Source organism: Eulemur rufifrons, chromosome 11 (genome assembly GCF_041146395.1).
Source record: "Eulemur rufifrons isolate Redbay chromosome 11, OSU_ERuf_1, whole genome shotgun sequence".
Classification (NCBI taxonomy): domain Eukaryota; kingdom Metazoa; phylum Chordata; class Mammalia; order Primates; family Lemuridae; genus Eulemur; species Eulemur rufifrons.
In genome coordinates this window covers 6,169,740-6,188,683 of record NC_090993.1, presented here as the reverse complement: position 1 = coordinate 6,188,683, position 18,944 = coordinate 6,169,740, and the positions used below count along the sequence as shown (strand labels likewise).

Here is an 18,944-nt window from a genome sequence, read left to right as displayed (position 1 = left end):
CAACATATTCCAATCCCCCAAATACTAGTTTGATTGCTTTTGTACATTTCCAAATACATAAAGGTTCATATTAATTTTAATTTTGGTTTAATTTTATTGTTGTTTAACCAAATACACAATAGCATTTGTTTGACTTCTTTCTACTGAAGCTTAAAATATACCCATGTATTTGAAAATTTCATGGTCCATGTGTATGATAGTGAAGTTTTCATAACATATGACACAGAAATATTCAAATTATTCAAATGCAGCCAAACTTGCTCTTTTTGGATGTGATTAACATTGTTGCAGACCAAAAAGGTAAGAACAATGGAATTTTAAGACTGGAAGAAACTTTATTTTTTCCCTTTCCTTTTTTCTTCCCAGCATTCTTGTATATTTTTCAACAAAATTCGCTGGTAAGAAATTCAGTAAATCTAAAAGAATTTAGCAATATTTAATACCTAATTTAATGTCTTTACATTCTGATTATCTCCCTCTGAAGGAGAGAGCTGGTCCAAGACTTCTTTCTGTTGCCTGCCCAGCCCATGATATCTGTAAAGTGCTCTTCATTTCACTACGAATCGCACTGTGTATTGATGGGAGATGCAGCTCATGCCATGGTGCCATTTTTTGGGCAAGGAATGAACGCGGTGAGTTCTTTTTTCCTAGTTAAGTCCCTGAAATATCTCCATGTCAGTCTCAACTAAACAGTCTTAAATTAAAAAAAAAAAAAAAAAAACATGTCTAAGAATATCCCCACATAATCTCCGAGAACACAATCAATTCAACAATCATACCAGTTGTTTAACTAGACTGATCACCAACCCACTCAGGATCTAGATTACTTGATCTAGTAATCCATAGTAGAAAAAAGCAGAAAGTATATTATAGTTATTTCTTGGTATTTCTGGGGAATTGGTTCCAGTACACCTGTGGACAGCAAAATCTGCTCAAGTTCCTGTTATAAAATGACATAGTATTTGCACATAATCTATTTGGCATCCTGACATATCCATTTTTCTTTTTAAAAAAAATTATTTTTAATTACATGGGTAAATAATAGTTGCATATATTTATGGGGTACATGTGATGTTTTGATACAGGCATACAATAGGTAATGGTCAAACAGAGTAATTGAAGTATCCATCTCCTTAAGCATTTATCATTTCTTTTTATTAGGAACATTCCAATTCTACTCTTTTAGTTATTTTAAAATATACATTAAATTATTATTATCATGCTACCAAATACTAGATCTTATTCTAACTATATTATTGTACCCATTAACCATCTCTCTCCCCACTACCCTTTTAAGCCTCTGGTAACCATCATTCTACAATCTAACTCCATGAGTTCAATTGTTGTTTATTTATTTATTTTTAGCTCCCACATATGAATGAGAACATGCGATATTTGTCTTTCTGTGCCTGACTTATTTCACTTAACATAATGTCTTCCAGTTCCATCCTTGTTGTTTCAAATAACAAGATTTTATTCTTTTGTATGGCTGAATAATATTCCATTGTGTATATGTACCATATTTTGGATGATTGGATATTTTCTTTATCCAATCATCCATTTATGGTCATTTAGGTTGATTCCATGCATATGGTGCTGTAATAAACATGGGAGTGCAGATATATCTTTGACATAGTGATTTCCTTTCTTTTGGGTATACACCTGGTGGTGGGATTGTTGGATCACATGGTAGTTCTACTTTTAGTTTTTAGGAACCTCCACACTGTTTTCCATAGTGGCTGTACTAATGTACATTCCCCCTCACAGTATAGGAGGGTTCCCCTTTTTCTACATCCTTGCCAGCATCCACTGTTGCCTGTCATTTGGATGAAAGCCATTTTAACAAAAGTGAGATGATATTTCATGGTAGGTTTGATTTGTATTTCTCTGATGAGTAGTGATGTTGAGCATTTTTTCATATACCTGTTCGCCATTTGTATGTCTTCTTTTGAGAAATATCCAATCAGATCTTTTTCCTGTTTCCTAATCAGATTATTTGGTTTTTTCCTATTGAGTTGTTTGAGCTCTTTATATTCTGATTCTTAATCCCTTGTCAGATGGGTAGTTTACACATATTTTTTCCTGTTCTTTGGGTTGTCTCTTCACTTTGTTAATTGTTTCTTTGCTGCATAGATGCTTTTTAGCTTGATGTAATCCCATTTGTCCATTTTTGCTTTGGTTGCCTGTGCTTTTGAGGTCTTACTCAAAATATCTTTGCCAAGACCAAGGTCTTAGGGTGTCTTCCCAATGTTTTCTACTAGTAGTTTCATGTTTCAGATCTTAGATTTATGTCTTTAATCCATTTTGAGTTGATATTTGTATATGGTGAGAGATAAGGGTCTAGTTTTATTCTTCTGCATATGAATATCCAGTTTTCTCAGCACCCTTCATTGAAGAGACTGTCATTTCCCCAGTGTATATTTTTGGGGAAATGAATTCACTATAAATGTGTGGATTTACTTCTGGGTTCTCTGTTCTGTTCCATTGGTCAGACTGTTCCATTGTCTGTTTTTATGCCAGTACCATGCTGTTTTGTTTACTATAGCTTTGTAGTACAATTTGAAATGAGATAATGTGTTTCTTCCAGTTTTGTTTGTTTTGTTCAGGGTGGCTTTGGCTATTCTGGGTCATTTGTGGCTCCATATCAATTTCAGGACTATTTTTTCTACTTCTGTGAAGAATGTCCTTGCAGTTTTGATAGAAATTTCATTGAACATGTGGATTGCTTTGCTTCTAGGTTTTGCAATTTATCAGCATATAGTTGCTCTTAATAATCTCTAATGATCCTTTGAATTTCTGTGGTATAAGTTGTAATGTTTTCTTTTTCATCTCTGATTTGATTTATTTAGGTCTTCTTTCTTTTTACTTTCTTTATTACTTGAAATTTCTGACTTAGTACTGCTTTTTCTGTATCCCACAGGTTTTGGTATGTTGTGTTTTCCTTTTTGTCTTTTTCAAGAAGTTTTAAGATTTCCTTCTTAATTTCTTCATTGACTTGGTGTTCATTGAGGAGCATATTTTTTAATTTCTGTGTGCTTGTACAGTTCCAAAGTTACTCTTGTAATTGATTTCTACTTTAATTCCATTGTGATCAGAAAAGATAGTTGATATGCTTTTAGTTTTTAAAACTTTTTGACACTTGTTTTGAAGCCTAATTTGCTTTAATTTTTTTTTTTTTTTTTTTGGAGACAGAGTCTCGCTCTGTTGCCCAGGCTAGAGTGCGGTGGCGTCCTCCTAGCTCACAGCAACCTCAAACTCCTGGGCTCAAGCAATCCTACTGCCTCGGCCTCCCGAGTAGCTGGGACTACAGACATGCACCACCATGCCCAGCTAATTTTTTATATATATTTTTAGTTGGCTAGATAATTTCTTTCTATTTTTAGTAGAGACGGGGTCTCGCTCTTGCTCAGGCTGGTCTTGAACTCCTGAGCTCAAACAATCCACCCGCCTCGGCCTCCCAAAGGCTAGGATTACAGGCATGAGCCACCGCGCCTGGCCTTTAATTTGCTTTAATCTTAAATTATAGGAGCTAAATTAATATGTGAGTAGTTTTATCCTATCATTAAATTGCTATAAATGTGAACCTCAAAAACCTGAATAGTTTAAATATAATTCTAAAACTCATGGTAGAGCAATATAATTATTTGTTCTTCTCAAAGAAGCAATGGAATCCATCAGAATTACAATAATTTAAAATCTTGGTCAAATTCTAAATTATTATTTTTTATATATATATATATATATATACACACACACACACACAAAGAGAGAGAGACAGAGAGAGAGAGAGAGGGAGATAGATATATGAGTTGGACAAAAACAACACCATCAAGCATGCAATTGATGGTTTTTTATAATCATAATTCAATACCAGGTAACAATTCAACTACTTTGTACTGGTTGAGGATATACAGGCTATGAATTATACTCGCCAATGGAAAGTCTGTTCAAAATTGCTATGAATTTTTTTTCTCATTTTTTTTCTTGTTTCAGGGCTTTGAAGACTGCTTAGTATTTGATGAGTTAATGGATAAATTCAACAATAATCTTAGTAAGTAAAATTTCTCAATTGGACATGGACTGCCTCTGCTGATTAATTGTTTACTCATTTCTGATCCTCAGTGATCACAAACACATGATGTATACTCCCTGTTCAAGATTATACATTTTTCTATTAACAGAATTTGCCACTGTTGTTGCCCGTTTCAGACAATGAACACCCAGAGAGGGAAACCTAGTTTCTTTTACGTTTGTACGGGAAGGTCTGTGCTATGATCCATAAAAAGATAAAAGTTCAGAATACCAAAGCTTGGCCATGGTACGGTTTCTCTCCCTTTTCAACCTAGGTACCTGCATCTCATACAGCAGGTCCTCAGAAACACTCCCAGAAGCTCCAGTGCTTTCTTGCTTTTTGCCCTACCAAAGTTTGCATCTGATACGTCCATTTGCTTTTTCATTAAAATTGATGCAGCCAATATATTATTTTACAACTATTGAAGTTTTAGGGTTTTATGTACTTCTGGAATTAAATTAAATTGTGTACAATTATATATATAAATTTTATATGTATGTATGTGTATATATAACTTTTATATACATATATAAGAAAGTGCAAACAATAGCCTAACAACTGAATAACCTTTTTCTGCTTCCCAGCATAACATGTTCTCAATGGCTACTTCTGAATTTAAACCCTTTTCAGTAAAGGATAGACTAGAGAACTGGCCTTAAACTTACACCAGATTCAAGTCTGACTCACCAAGTTATTAGCTGTGTGATCTTGAACAAGTCATTTAACCCTCCTAAACCCTCAGTTCTTTTTCATGTATATAAATAATACCAACTTCAAAGAGTTGTAAAGGTTAAATAAAATAATGTCTATAAAGCTTTAAAAAGAAAAAGTCTGGCATAAAATAAGTTCACAGTAAATGTTTGTCATGGTATCATAGCAAGTCTGGACACTGGTGCCTGGGTCTGAAGAGATTATAGGTTTTCGGGGAAAATTTCTTCTGTTTTGTTTTTCCTTCCTTTCCCAGTCATCTCACTCAAACACTTGGGATCCAGAAGCATTTTGTTTGCTGCCTTCTTAACCCTCATGTGATTAGTTTCCATGATGGAGGTAGATGGAGGATTCATGTATCTGAGCAGGCTGTGGTTTGGGGAACTAGAGAACAAAGACAAAACAATAATTGTGAAAAATAATCATAACATCACTCAGCATTTAATATGTGTTGGGTATTGTCTTAGTCCACTTTCCATTGCTATAAAGGAATAGTTGAGACTGGGCAATTTATAAAGAAGAGAGGTTTGTTTGGCTCACGGTTCTGCAGGCTGTACAAGAAGCATGGCACCGGCATCTGCTTCCGGTGAGGGCTTCTCACTGCTTCCACTCACGGTGGAAGGGGGAGGGGAGCAGGCATGTCACGTGGTGAGAGAGGGAGCAGGAGAGAGACAGGGAGGTGTCACACTCTTTTTAACAATCAGATCTCATGAGAACTAATAGAGTGTGAACTCACTCATTGCTGTGGGGAGAGCACCAAGCCATTCATGAGGGATCTGCCCTCATGACCCAAACACCTCCCATTAGACCCTACCTCCCACATTGGGGATCAAATTTCAACATGAAGCCAGGCATGGTGGCTCATGCCTGTAATCCCAGCATTTGGGGAGGCCGAGGCAGGAGGATTCCTTGAGGCCAGGGCTTTGAGACCAACCTGGGCAACATTGCAAGACCCCATCTCTATAAAAAAATTTAAAATTCAGCCAGGCTTGGTGGCACGTGCATGTAGTCCTAGCTTATAGGGAGGCTGAAGCTGGAGGATTGCTTGAGCCCAGGAGTTACAGTGAGCTATGATGACACCACTGCACTCAAGCCTGGACAACAGAGTGAGACCCTGTCTCTAAAAAAGAAGAAAAAGAATTTCAGCATGAGATTTGGAGGAGATAGATATCTAAACTATATTAAGTATCTTGCTATTTTTTAAATGCATTATCTTATTTGGTCCTCACAAGAAGCATGGGATACAGGTACTATTCTTGTTCCCATTTTACAACTGAGGAATTAAAGCTTAGAGATGGTTAAGCAACTTGCCCAAAATCATGTAGCTAGGAAGTGGTAAAGCTGGGACTTGAACTTAGGTTTTCTGACATTAGAAATGATAATCTCTAATAACTAGAGTTGTTAGGCTGTGTAGAGGTAACACCAGTTAGTCATTCATTGTCAAATATTTATTTAATATTGACTATACACAGGTTAAGATTTCAAACATGAAATCCAGGAGCTGCCTTCTAGAAGTTCACAGGATAATCGGGGAGCTGATGTTTAAGCTGATAAAGTGTCTTAGGTACAATGAAACAAGTGTGTACAAGGTACCAAAGGAACACAAGAAAGAGGAGCAAATTCTAATAACTGGAGAGGGGGGTCATTTACAGTCATATTTATTATGAACTGTTTTCCATTTGTGAAATAAGAAAAATAATGATCTTACTAATCAACAAGTATAATATATATTAACTTCATTGTAACTTTTATTTAATCACAACAGGAAATTCTCTATGGGTTTTTTTTTTTTTTTTTTTTTTTTGGTTATGGAGTGGTAGTAAAAAGCAAAAAAAGCAAAAAAAGTCAATAGAAGAAAGAAGAGGATGAAAAAGATAACAGCAAAGGATGACAGACATAATAAAATCCCTAAGTGGGAGAATGATATTCAGATGATGGAGGAATTAGCACTCAACAGAAGAGAAACTTCTGAACGTTGAGGATGGGTCGTGAAAGAATGAACACTTTCAATGGGGGAACAGGAAGCTCATTCAACAATCACTTATAAAAAGCATACCATGGGTCAGGCACTGCTAGAAACTAGGGTAAGACAATAGTATGTATAGCTTAGAGTCTAGCAATCTAGGCACTGAATAATGTGTTAAAACTGTGGGGTGACAGGGACACTTAATCTGGTATAGGAGATCATGAAAGACCTTCTGGAACAAATTATACTTAAACTGATATCTTAAGGATAGAGAGTTCATCAAACAGAAAACAGCTTGTGCAAAGCTGCTCAGGTAGGAAAGAGGATGGCACTTTGGAAAACAATCCTAGAGATAATGGAGAAGTGGATCATCCAGATTATACCATATTAGAGAATTTTATGTTCTTTAAAAGAATGAAAAGCCATTTAAAAAAAAAAAAAAAAGACTTCAACCAGAGGAAATTGTGGACAATATATCAAAACAGTGGTCAGCAAACTTTTTCTCTATAGGACCAGACAGTAATAGTCCAGACTCTAAAGGCCACATACAGTCTCTGCTGCATCATCATCTTTATGTTTTGTTGTGTTTTCTTTTTACAACTCTTTGACCCCTGGAAGACAGTAGAAGCCAATAAGGGCAGGTAGTGGGAACATTCAGCAGAGGATATCAAAGTAGTCTGCTAGGGAGGAGCTGACTGATGGTAGCTTGGGAGAGAATGGTCATAGTGAGAGAAAGGAGACTAGATGTAAGATTTTAGACTTTGAATTGACAAGGCTTGCTTTTTTGTATGTTACTGTTTTTTGTTTGGTTTTGGGTTTTTTGGTGTTTTTTCTTTTTCTTTTTTTGAGACAGAGTCTTGCTCTGTTGCCCGGGCTAGAGTGCCGTGGCATCAGCTTAGCTCACAGCAACTTCAAACCCCTGGGCTTAAGCGATCCTTCTGCCTCAGCCTCCCAAGTAGCTGGGACTACAGGCATGTGCCACCATGCCCGGCTAATTTTTTCTATATAATTTTAGTTGTCTGGCTAATTTCTTTCTATTTTTAGTAGAGATGGGGTCTCGCTCTTGTTCAGGCTGGTCTCTCTATGGGTTTTGTTCAATAGTCATAGATTGTTTGTCTTATAGAATGGCTATTCATAGTTTTAAAAGAATAGAGAGGACATTGGTAGTAAATATACCATTTAATTTGACCTGTGTAGAGCCCAGCACATTTTTATAGATTGTTTTGGAATGATGTCTTATTTCACTTGGTTTCTAGGTTTGTGTCTTCCTGCGTTCTCGAGATTTCGGACTCCAGATGACCATGCGATTTCAGATCTGTCCATGTACAACTACATAGAGGTGAGTGAGAAGGTCTGGCTTGATTCCATGAGATGGTTCACTGATAGTCTAACAAACGTTCTTTTCTTGGTCTTTTCTCCAGCCCTCATCTCATGCGTGCTGCACAAAAGTAGGTACAGACAAGAACACACACACAGCGTTGCTTAGGCTTGGGTGGATGGTGACTATGTGGCCAGTCACAATGACACACACATCATTTCTACCTACACTTCAGGGACATTTAGGAGGTAATAGAGATGACAAACCCTCTGATAATTCACACGCTTATATCTTAGACATTTAATAGAGCTAGTAATATGCCATTTTAATGAAAATATAACTTTCAGGTGTGTTAACATATTTAGAAAATCTAAGAAGTGTTAAATGACCTTTTTGCTCTTAACATTATAATGTGCATATTTAAAGTAGCATTGAATATCCTCTGGAGGCTTACCATACCAAAGAAACTCATGGTCAGAAAGATTAGTACTTTGAAGAAAAACACATTACTTCTATTTTGAGCGAGTTCTATGAAAAACTCATAACTGTTTGTGATAATAGTCTTAAAAGTAATCGAATGAAAGAATTTATAAGACAAATTTAAAGAGGTGAGTACCTCGCTGTTTTCCATCTCTCCTGAAGACAGAAAGAAAGAAAACGACTTCAACTTGAGGAGAATTCCATCATGTGTGGTGAAGGAAGCTCTGTAAGATGCTGGAAGGCTTTATTGATGTATCCTGCCTGAGTCTCTAATAACAGGACAGCTACCACACGACGTTTGTCCTGAACAAGGAGTAGGTCAAGCCAAACACAGCTTTAAACCATCTCTTGTTACCATAAACAATATTTCAAACCAACTAGGAAGCAACAGAAAATTAGTCAAATCTTTGAGCTCACAGATTACCCACATAGCTGGTCGAACAAACCCTGTACTGCAATAGAATTCTTATTTTCCATTGAGGAAAATAGATTTCCCTAACAGATTTTGTGTAATTGCTATATATTTTCAAGGTAACATCCTATATTACAGACATTTACTAAAAGGGATGAGGAATGAGTATTACAAAAATACAAAATTTGACTACTCTGTGTCTGGAATTGTGACGAGTAAGAATGATGTGTAATGATACGTTGGGATAAGGAAAGACATATACTTTGTTCGAAAGTATTCTTTAAGACTCTCATATTATTGCAGATGCGAGCACATGTCAACTCCAGGTGGTTCATTTTTCAAAAGAGCATAGAGAGGTTTCTTCATGCTCTGATGCCGTCTACCTTTATCCCTCTCTATACCATGGTAAGGTCTGGACTTAAGACTGTGTCTCATTCTAATCCTCTGTTTAGCCATTAAAGAATACACAAAAACACTTTTTGAACCTCCCTACAGGTCGTCTTTTCCAGGATAAGGTACCACGAGGCAGTACTGCACTGGCGTTGGCAAAAAAAGGTTGGAACTGATTACACTCTGTTTTTTAAAAAAATCTAGTGTGTTGAAATGTCACAGTGTTGTGTTATGGTTATGTTTGTATCAGGCTAATACAGAAATGATGGGACAGACACCACATGTTTGCCTTCCAGGCATAAAAATGTCCTGAGACACAAAGGACAGAGAGCTTACTGAACAGCCTTACAAAGAAGAGGCAAAGAGAGAGAGCTTTTGAAGGGAAGAAATTCGAGAAAGAAATTGATGCCAGTATTTCTCAACTTTTTACTTTATTTTAGCAATGTGAACTATTCTTGACTTTCACTTCCTGCAATAGTCTTATGGATTGAATTTGTAATACTGGAAAAAACTGAATCACGTGTAAAACACTGATTCCACTGTAATGCTATGATACATTCATGTTGGGCAGTTGACCCAGGAATACCATTAAATGGAATTCAAATTCTTGATCTTCTTTGGGAACTTTACAACAAATAGTTTTGTTTAGTGCAGAGACATTGGGTGGCCGTGGTGATGAGCAAGACACCGTCCCTACCCTTCCACGGCTCAGAGGCTAGTGGGGGAGACAGTGGGGAGGGGTGACCGGCAGAGGATCCGACAGGGGAGGCCGGAAAGACATGAACAACGTGCCAAGTAGGAAAGGCCAGGACTCCAGTAGAGCCGGAAGGCAGCACACTTGGGTAACAATGGCCAGCGGGGAAGCTGGCAGGTAAGCAGAGCCTTAAACATCTGGATACTCTCTTGAGAGAAAACAGAGAGACCGGGTGGGGGCGGGGGGGGGGGGGCTCATAGATTCAGGTCTGGATTTTAGAAAGATGACTCTGCTGAGTGGAGAATGGATTGAAAGGAATCAAGATTTATCCACACAAAGGCGGATAAAATAGCATCCCTGGAGCTAAAAGGAGCTCAAAGTCTAAAAGGGTCAAAGAGACAGGATGTTAGAATGCAGGACAGCAAGTACGGTGAGGATGACCCTGGCGTGCACCTGACCGGGGTTAGAATGAGCCTCAGGCGGTCGATTTACTGCTGGTGGCGACGGTGTGGTGTTTAGAAGTCTTTCGGGCGAGTTTGTCTTCTCAGTCACAGGGGCCACCACTCTTCTTGGAGACTTTGGGAAGTGACTGGATTGTTTGTGTCCTCAGCACAGTGCTCGGCTAAGACAGAATTCGCAGCTTTCTCTATGCTGCAGGGGGTGGTTTATGGCTGCGCAAAGGTTGACTGCTAAGAATTCCTCATACGGAGCACCAGGAATCATGGGTTTCTTGGGAGAGAGAGAGGAGGGAAGCTTGCAATTCTTGACTTTACCTTGACCGTATCAATTTTTTGTCTGGTGATCATGCAGTTAGATTGCTGTTTCCAGGTTAAAGAACAAAAAGGAAACTGAATACTCTTTTGTCCTTTAAGATGAAGTCTATTTCAAGATTTCATCTCTGGACAAATGAAATGAGAGTTCTTGCTATCTTTACAGGTGATAAAGAAAGGACTCTTTTTCTTTGGATCAGTAATAGCCATGGGTAGCGCCTACCTACTTAGGCACTACATGTCACCAAGACTTCTGGACTACTTGAGAAGGCCGTGGAACTGGATCACCTACTTCCAAAATACAGGACATTGAAAGGTGACCTTGCTAATAAACTAAAGGAAAAAGCGAAGAGAAAGATCACTGCCTTGTGTTTGATTAACAGCATGGACCTTAACTGGCTGTCTTTAAGATTAACCACCTGCGGAGATTATTTTTCCAGCATTTGGAAGGAGCTGAGCTTGTGAAGTTCCCTGGTGCAAGAACACTCTGGACCCTGAAAAGAGGTGACCAGATAGAAAAGGAATGTAAGTCCTCAGCCAGACCAGACTGGCCAGACCACATTCCGGAGGAGACTGATAAGACAGCTTCAAGGAGGAAAAGAAAAGGAAAAAATGAATACCCTAACATCTCACAGCTGTCTCCTGCTAATCAGTCTACAGCAATAAACTTTTTTTCCCCCATAAAAGTCCCGAGCCCCTTAGCCCTCGGGGTCAGCGCTTCTCCTTTCTTTCTCTCGTGCTGTGCCCTTCCCACCTTTGGGAAGTAAAATAAACTAACTTTCTTTAAAACTCTTTTGATGTTTGTGCCTAGAATTCTTTCTCAACCCGAGCCGTGAGCTCCCACCCTAACACACATGTTTCCCTGCAAACTCCATGGAGGCACTAAAATAAATTCCCAGTCTCAGGAGCAGGTGATAGAAAGGTTCTGAGACAGCAAATGCCTGATTTCTCTGTGGCCAAAACTAAGGATCAAAAACATGTTTCCATCCCCATGTTTAATTTACTAAAGGAAGATAGTTGTCTGCTCATAATGAAACTCAATGTAAAATCTCTGTGTGTTTGTTAGGTAGATAGGATCTCTGGCTCTTCTCGGGACAAGGGTTCCCTATTTTGGTGCTGTTTCAAGCAATCGCTCCTCCTAGGAAGAAGGATAAGGGTGAACACTCCATTTTGGTGCTGCTCCACCCTTAATTTTATCTTGAGCAGCTGCTACCCCTGGGGAAGGAAGGAATGCTTTATCAATCTGGGCATTCCCCAGCCCATGTATGATAGGGTTTAGAAAGTGACCTAGAGTAACCTAAGGGTAATTAATGTGCCATTAGCTTGAATCTGCACTGCGGTTCACCCCCCCAGCTAGGCTTTCTTAGAGGGAGCTTGTATACGCAGATGGAATTTTGAGGACACTTGTTGATCATCTGATAACACCCTATGCTTCCCAAGAGCCCTCCCCCAGACTGGGATAACAAAAGGAAACAATCCAAGAAGTGGGGAAGTGAGTGGACGGACAGTGACTGAGTGAGTTGGTCTGTCTCCCTCCACCAGCGGAGACAGATCTGTTTTATTCTACAATAAAGAGCTGCCTTTGTGAAACTGTTCCCTGCCCGGATTTACTCTGTCGTGTTGGACTCGCTGGAGATTTTTCCAAGAAAAGAGTCAGAGGATCGAGAAAATAGTCTGGACTTGACACTTTGCTGTGTCTGGTCATTCTGCGATCAAAAGCACAACAAGAACCAAGGGCAGACTCCCACCCTGGCATCTTTGGTGCCAAAACCTGGGATTCTGACATGTTCGTTGCAATTATGGGAAAAACACTACCTTTTTTTTTAAAGTTGCAACACGCAGCTTCCCCACCACGTTATGCACGCTCAGGTCATTCTAGCTGTAAAAGTGCAGTGACTACAATCTCTTTCACTTCTCAAAAAGGCTCATTTTTTTTCTTTAGAAGACATAATAGGATTCACAACAGGATTGTCTCAACACCCGCAACTAAAAACATCACAACTTGCCTAACATGTGAACTGTACTTTTCATTGTCTGAATGGAACCTGTCTAACCACAGGGCTCAGATTCAATACTTGGTAAAACCAGAAATGTTAATGAAGAATTCAGGGGAGTTCCAGAGAGTTACAAAATGAATCCATTTCATTTTCCAGTCTTCAAACGCCAGTATTGCCTTCTAAATAAAAGAAAAATGGTACTAATGCCATAGTAAGTAAAGGATAGTAAAAGGGTTTATTTATAAGTTAAATGTCTACGTATGAAAGAGAGTAGAAAGGAAACCAGGGGAGATAACTCTTAGAGAAATACAAAGCCACTATTTTATTCCATTTCAGACCCTCAGAAGCAATCTAGTAACTTATTCATTCTTCAACTACATACTGCAGCAGAACCAGCAATAAACTTGATTTTTAAAAGTACATTTAGTGAAAATGTTTTCTTTGGTTCTTCCCTCTTCAATAGGCTGATGGAAGTCCTTCAAACCTGATTATGAAGATGCAACACTAGAAGGAGACATCTAAGAAATAAAAATTAGGCAATAAAATAAAATGATTGTTTCCTTTCTGTATTGTCAAAAAAAAAAAAAAACCCCTTGAGTTATAATAATCTATGTTTAGTTTGTAGGGGAGGAAAAAATAATTTTTCCTTCTAGGTTCATTGGCTGGGGCCCCTATAACAAAAGACAGATTAACAAGAGAAAAACAAACAGAAGTTTATTAGCATGTATATTTTATATACACACGGGAGATACCAGGGAATAAGTGAATCTCAAAGAGCTGGCTTAGAACTCCCCGGCTTACACATCTTCAACAAAGAACAGTAAAATTTTAGACAAGTGACAAGACAAAGGAAAAGAATTTGGGTCTGCAGGGGCAGTAAGTTTTGGGAGGCAAATATATGGGAGTTTGTTATGTAGATTCTTCCGGTGCTGGTTTCCAGACTGATAATGATCTAAGGTTGTCTCTGGTGATCAACCTTATCCTTCCTGGTGGAGAGCAGGGGAGAGGATGTCATTGTAAACTTATGTCCTGCTTTTAGGCAAATGGGATAGGCAGAGATTGTCTTGTATCTGCTTCTTCTCAGTTGTCTTCAGCTGAAAATAATCCTTATGCCAAAGAGGCATATTTTGGGGTAGCACAACCTGGTGTCTTTCTTACAAGACTAAAGAAGAACCCATGAAAAATGGCCTCTTCACTAACACTGACCATCAGTTATGTAGTGGACTGACTGATGAGCAACACAGTTTGACACTTACTTTCATCTCCCTCCAAATTTGTCTGTTGTTTTACTTGGAACTCTTTTTCTAAATCCAGAACTCTTGGCAACATTGTGTGTAACTATGAAAAGAAGAGGATAATCCTGCCATGTTCATGTTTGAAATGAAGTAGATGGAGATACCATCCTGCCATCAATACCATCTTCACCACATACATCTTCTACTGTTGTATAATTATACATCATGATTACCTTAAAATTCATCATTCTCTTCTCTTTGCTATGACGCTTCTCAGCAGTATCTTCTAGAGCTTGCTCAGGAGCACGTTAACGGAAGCTCTTCTTTGTCATACTATGCATACAAGTCTTCTGCTTCTGATAAAGTAAGAGGATTGACATTCTTTTTTCGTTGTAGAATTATCTCCTTGATAAATTTGAGTTGGTCGAACTAGACATAGGACATGACAATGAACAGAGCACAACAAGACAGAAAATTCAATATCTTCTAGCTATTTCATACATATATATGAGACAAAGTTATTTTTACAGTGAAGTATTTTTGAGAAAAAAAATGTATTATGTGCCTTGGAAAATATAGTCATTTAAAAAATATATTTGAAATGAAAATCTCCAGCATGTTAGAAGATGATGGTGCCAGATGCCCATCTTGTGCCACAAGTGGTTTTTCATTTTGTAAAGCACCCGTTGAGTTAAAATAATTTGTTCTTATTCTATCGCTTCCTGAGGCCAGAGAACATATGGGCGATTCAGATTTCCGGCTGGGCCGCGAATGTTCTGTTGATATTACATAGATAGAATGGGGATTCCAGAACACTCCTTATAATAGAAGTCTACAATTGGCATCCAGTTTAAGGCCCCATCTGTCATTACCTATAAAGGACGGACTTGGATGACATCAACTTTGGACCCACTGGTCTTGTCACTGTTGTCAACTGAGAGTGACTCATCACTGGTGATGATAAAAATGATGGAGGAAGAGTTGAAAGTCACTTTTTTCTTTGGCCTGTCCCCATCTTTCTGTGACATCACAATAGGTCTGATCTGCATTTCACTCTCAGCTGCTGGTAGGTCTTTAGCAGGCCGCTGGCATCTCAGCAGTCGGAAACAGAGCAGCTGCAAGAGGGATCTCCGAAACTGGGCAGAGAAAAAAACAAAGTTGAATATTAAGTAAAGGTTTAGCCCTCACTCTGGATCAACATTCATGGAAATTAGTTGCATTTAATTTGGTTATTTTTTTGTTTGTTTGTTAATTGATGTGGATGTAGGGTAATAGGGTAATGCTCAGATCTACCGCAGTCACCCTGGAGTTTTATGTCTTTTATTTTTATTTTTTTATGATTCTTATTAACCAGACCACATAGTACTATTTCAATACCTTATTATCTCCATAGCTTCAATTTGCATGCACTTTCTTTGAGGGCAGCTAGATCTATTTCTTTAAGGGATTCTGAATATTAATTCAGTCTACAAATTTCAGCGAGCACCTACTAGGTGACAGCCACAGTGTTATATTCTAAAGGTATTATAAGCAGCCAAAATAGACAAGGCCCTTCCTGGCAGAGCTTACAGCCTGGTGGACTCACTAATGTTCCTTTAAGAGAAGAATTTTCTTCTTTTCTTTCAAGATTACTAATAAGTTGGGGGGAAAAAATACCACAGCAAGGAGTACTAATGTCACCAATACACATAATTATTCTCTGTGTCCTGGGGGCAACATTGAAACCGTATGTCTCAGCCCCTTTCCAGGGGCTCCTCTCTGCTCTTCTCCTTCTGCAAGAACCTTGGAGGCCAAGGTCTGAAGATAAGACCATCACAAAATGGAAGGGACCTAGATTTCTAAATGACTGCATGGAACAGACCCCACCTCCTCCACCAAACATGTTAGACCACAGACTCGGACTTGAATGAGCACTAAACTCTGTCTGTGTTAATCCATGGAAATGCTGGGGTTGTCTGTTACTGTAGTCAGTCTATCATGACCAATAAAATATATAAAGTTAATTTAATTGCTATCCCCTTTGTTTAAAGTAAAATAAATGTTTAATACATAGACTTGCCCAAATGAGGAACTATCAATACAAAAATATAATAAATAGCTACATTGATGTCTATCTTCTTTGATCCTCAATTATCACTTAGTTGACACATTTTAAAACATTTATTTGTCTGAGTCTTTATTCATCAAACCATTGTTTGGCATAGTTAAGTGCTAAAGATATATTATTATAAGGGTTAAATAGATTATGTATGCCAAAAAAAAGTTTTTTCAGTAGTAAGTTTCTTGAGGACAAAGATCACCATCTTATTTATTTGTTTTTCCTTGCTTATTGTATCTTTTAGACTTCCTGTTTAAACTGTGCCCCTGGGAGCCAGAAACATCAGGACTATGGGGGAGCTTGTTAGAAATGCAGAATGTTGGGTACCCAGACATACTGAATCAGAACATGCATTTTTATAAGATTGCCAGGGATGGTGTATGCACACTAAAATTTTGGAAGCACTGATTATATATATGGCCCATTGGCTGACAGAAAGGGTGCAACAAATAATCATTAGTGAATGGGTTTAAAATTTGCCTGTTGAGGTGGTCCTTAAAATATCTTACACTCCTATAGAAAATTAATTAAAATTATAATCCATATCACTAGAAAACTTCACATGTGCACATACTCAAAACTTTTATAAACAATCTATGCAGTTTCACTGGCTGTCCTGAGGCCAGTTCAAGGAATTCTTAGATTCTAGGGACCAAGTTTAAAATCTCTGGGTTAAAGGAAATAGGCAGATAGAAAGCAGCAAGAAAGGGGGAGAAAGATCATCAGCAAAAGGAGATGAAGCCGTGTGAGAATGAGCTGACGAAGAAGGTAAGGCAACAACATTCAAAGGAAAGTAAAGGCCTATATGAAAAGAGAGGGAGAATTAGCACAGAACATAATAAAGTTATTACCAAAAAGTGCCCTCTTCTTCCAAAATCTTGGGCATTAGAAGTCAGAGTAATTATTATTGCCTGTTACTAATATTTTGACTTGTTATCTTTAAAATTTCAGTGGACTAATTAACCATTATTCTTATTTTTTAAGTTTTATGGATCTTTAAACTTTGAAACTTGGAGTCCCGGCTTTATATTAATCATATCGTGGGCTCCCACGGGCAGGACTGACGGCCACGGAGTCGAAACCTGTCTGCTACAGAAATAGGTAATGAGCTTTCCAACAGACCGCAAGGAAGTTTCTTGAACCAAATTAATTTTGCCTAGACATTGGCTATGGCATGTGAATAACAACTCAGACCGATTGCTGAAAGTATCTATTACCCCAAGTGAGGAGCTAAAAGCACTGGATTTGGGGATTCAAGCAAACCAGGTTCAAACCCTGGCACCGACACTTCCCAGATCAGGCAAGTTATTTACCTTCTCTGAACTTACTCATAACCCAGAAATAAAACAAGAAATGGTATTTATGGAGCTTTGTAAAGATAGTGGGTGTAACCTGCATAGTACAGGAAGAATTTTAAATGTATCATTAACTTTGTAGCCGTTATTATTATTACTAGGTATTAAATAATTTCTAATGAATTAAATATTAATTTAAATAGAATTTTACCTAACACGTATGAATCTCTATAGGTAGATCTTAGAATTCTTATTTTCTTTGGTGATATTCTACATTTATTTCTTCCTGAACCCTTTACATTCTTATGAAATTCTTGATTTGGATTTTTATCATTGAGGTTGCTCTGAATTATCTCTGTAAAATATTATATACCATCGTTTCCAACCCCACGCCCAGGGGAAAACCAATCAGTTAATTACAAAGCTTACCTTTCTGATCATGAAGATATAAATAACTGGATTGTATACAGTGTTCGATTTAGCAAAGAGATACGATACAATAGACACTGTCGGGGTGACCAGATGTCTCTGACCATTAACCACCAAGAAACAGATCACGATATAAGGCATCCAGCAAACCAGGAAGGTAAATATCATTAGAAAGCACATTTTGGCCAATTTCTTTTCATATTTTAAAATCTTGATTACTTGAATTGTCTGAAGATCTTCAACACAACGAAGCTGCAGAAGAGAGAAAGAAAGAAGGGGGTGTTAAAACAATGAAAGAATCATTTTCTTTTGTTGTTTTGACAACAGATATTCAGACACCACCTTGGCCCCACCTTAAGGGAAGGAAAACTGAATAGGACCTCAGGATCCTTCTGATCCCAGACCTGCAGCTGGGTCCAGCCTTCTTTTTTTTTTTGAGACAGAGTCTTGCTCTGTTGCCTGGGCTAGAGTGCCGTGGCATCAGCCTAGCTCACAGCAACCTCAAACTCCTGGGCTCAAGCGATCCTTCTGCCTCAGGCTCCCGAGTAGCTGGGACTACAAGCATGTGCCACCATGCCCGGCTAATTTTTTTCTGCATATATTTTTAGCTGTCCAAATCATTTCTTTCTATTTTTAGTAGAGATGGGGGGGGGGGTCTCACTCTTGCTCGGGCTGGTCTCGAACTCCTGACCTCAAGCGATCCTCCTGCCTTGGCCTCCCACAGTGCTAGGATTACAGGCGTGAGCCACCGCGCCTGGCCTTGGGCCCAGCCTTAATCTCGCTGGGCCAGAGTCTCCTCACCTGTAACATGTTATGGTTGAACTATATAGACTCTTAGATCCTCCAGTGGATTTTAATGCTTTCCTAATTTACTTAATAAGAACAAAATGAATTATTTTGCCTAGATCTTCAAGCTGCTCAAAGCCTGAGGCATGATAAAATGAAAACAATTTCCCCATGATCCTGGAAACTCTTTTATCCGGAGCATTAGTTCTCAAGTTCTCAAAACAGGCAGCAAAGCCATATCAGGTGAGGAGTTCTGTGTGGTCAAGCCTACAGCTGATCCAGATGAGAATTTAA

The 18,944-nt window shown here is 38.3% G+C and overlaps 2 protein-coding genes across 4 annotated transcripts in view; one reads left to right on the top strand and one right to left on the bottom strand.

Moving 5' to 3' along the window:
• KMO (kynurenine 3-monooxygenase) overlaps positions 1-11,601 on the top strand; it is a 40,102-nt gene extending 28,501 nt beyond the window's left edge. The window contains exons 10-15 of the mRNA XM_069484550.1: positions 485-632; positions 3,994-4,051; positions 8,003-8,085; positions 9,260-9,361; positions 9,452-9,511; positions 10,977-11,601. Coding sequence (XP_069340651.1) covers positions 485-632; positions 3,994-4,051; positions 8,003-8,085; positions 9,260-9,361; positions 9,452-9,511; positions 10,977-11,123 — 598 coding nt within the window. The 3' untranslated portion in view covers positions 11,124-11,601. The remainder of the gene's footprint in view (positions 1-484; positions 633-3,993; positions 4,052-8,002; positions 8,086-9,259; positions 9,362-9,451; positions 9,512-10,976) is intronic.
• Positions 11,602-14,185: 2,584 nt separating this feature from the next.
• Positions 14,186-18,944, bottom strand: part of OPN3 (opsin 3) — a 32,343-nt gene continuing 27,584 nt past the window's right edge. For 2 of the 3 annotated variants that reach the window (XM_069484652.1, XM_069484651.1), the window contains 2 exons: positions 17,865-18,116; positions 14,186-15,178 (listed from right to left, as the gene is read on the bottom strand). In XM_069484652.1, the coding sequence (XP_069340753.1) occupies positions 14,915-15,178; positions 17,865-18,116 (516 nt within the window). In that variant the 3' untranslated portion in view covers positions 14,186-14,914. Of the gene's footprint in view, positions 15,179-17,864; positions 18,117-18,944 lie in introns of those variants that run through there. The other variant, XM_069484653.1, reaches the window with a different exon arrangement.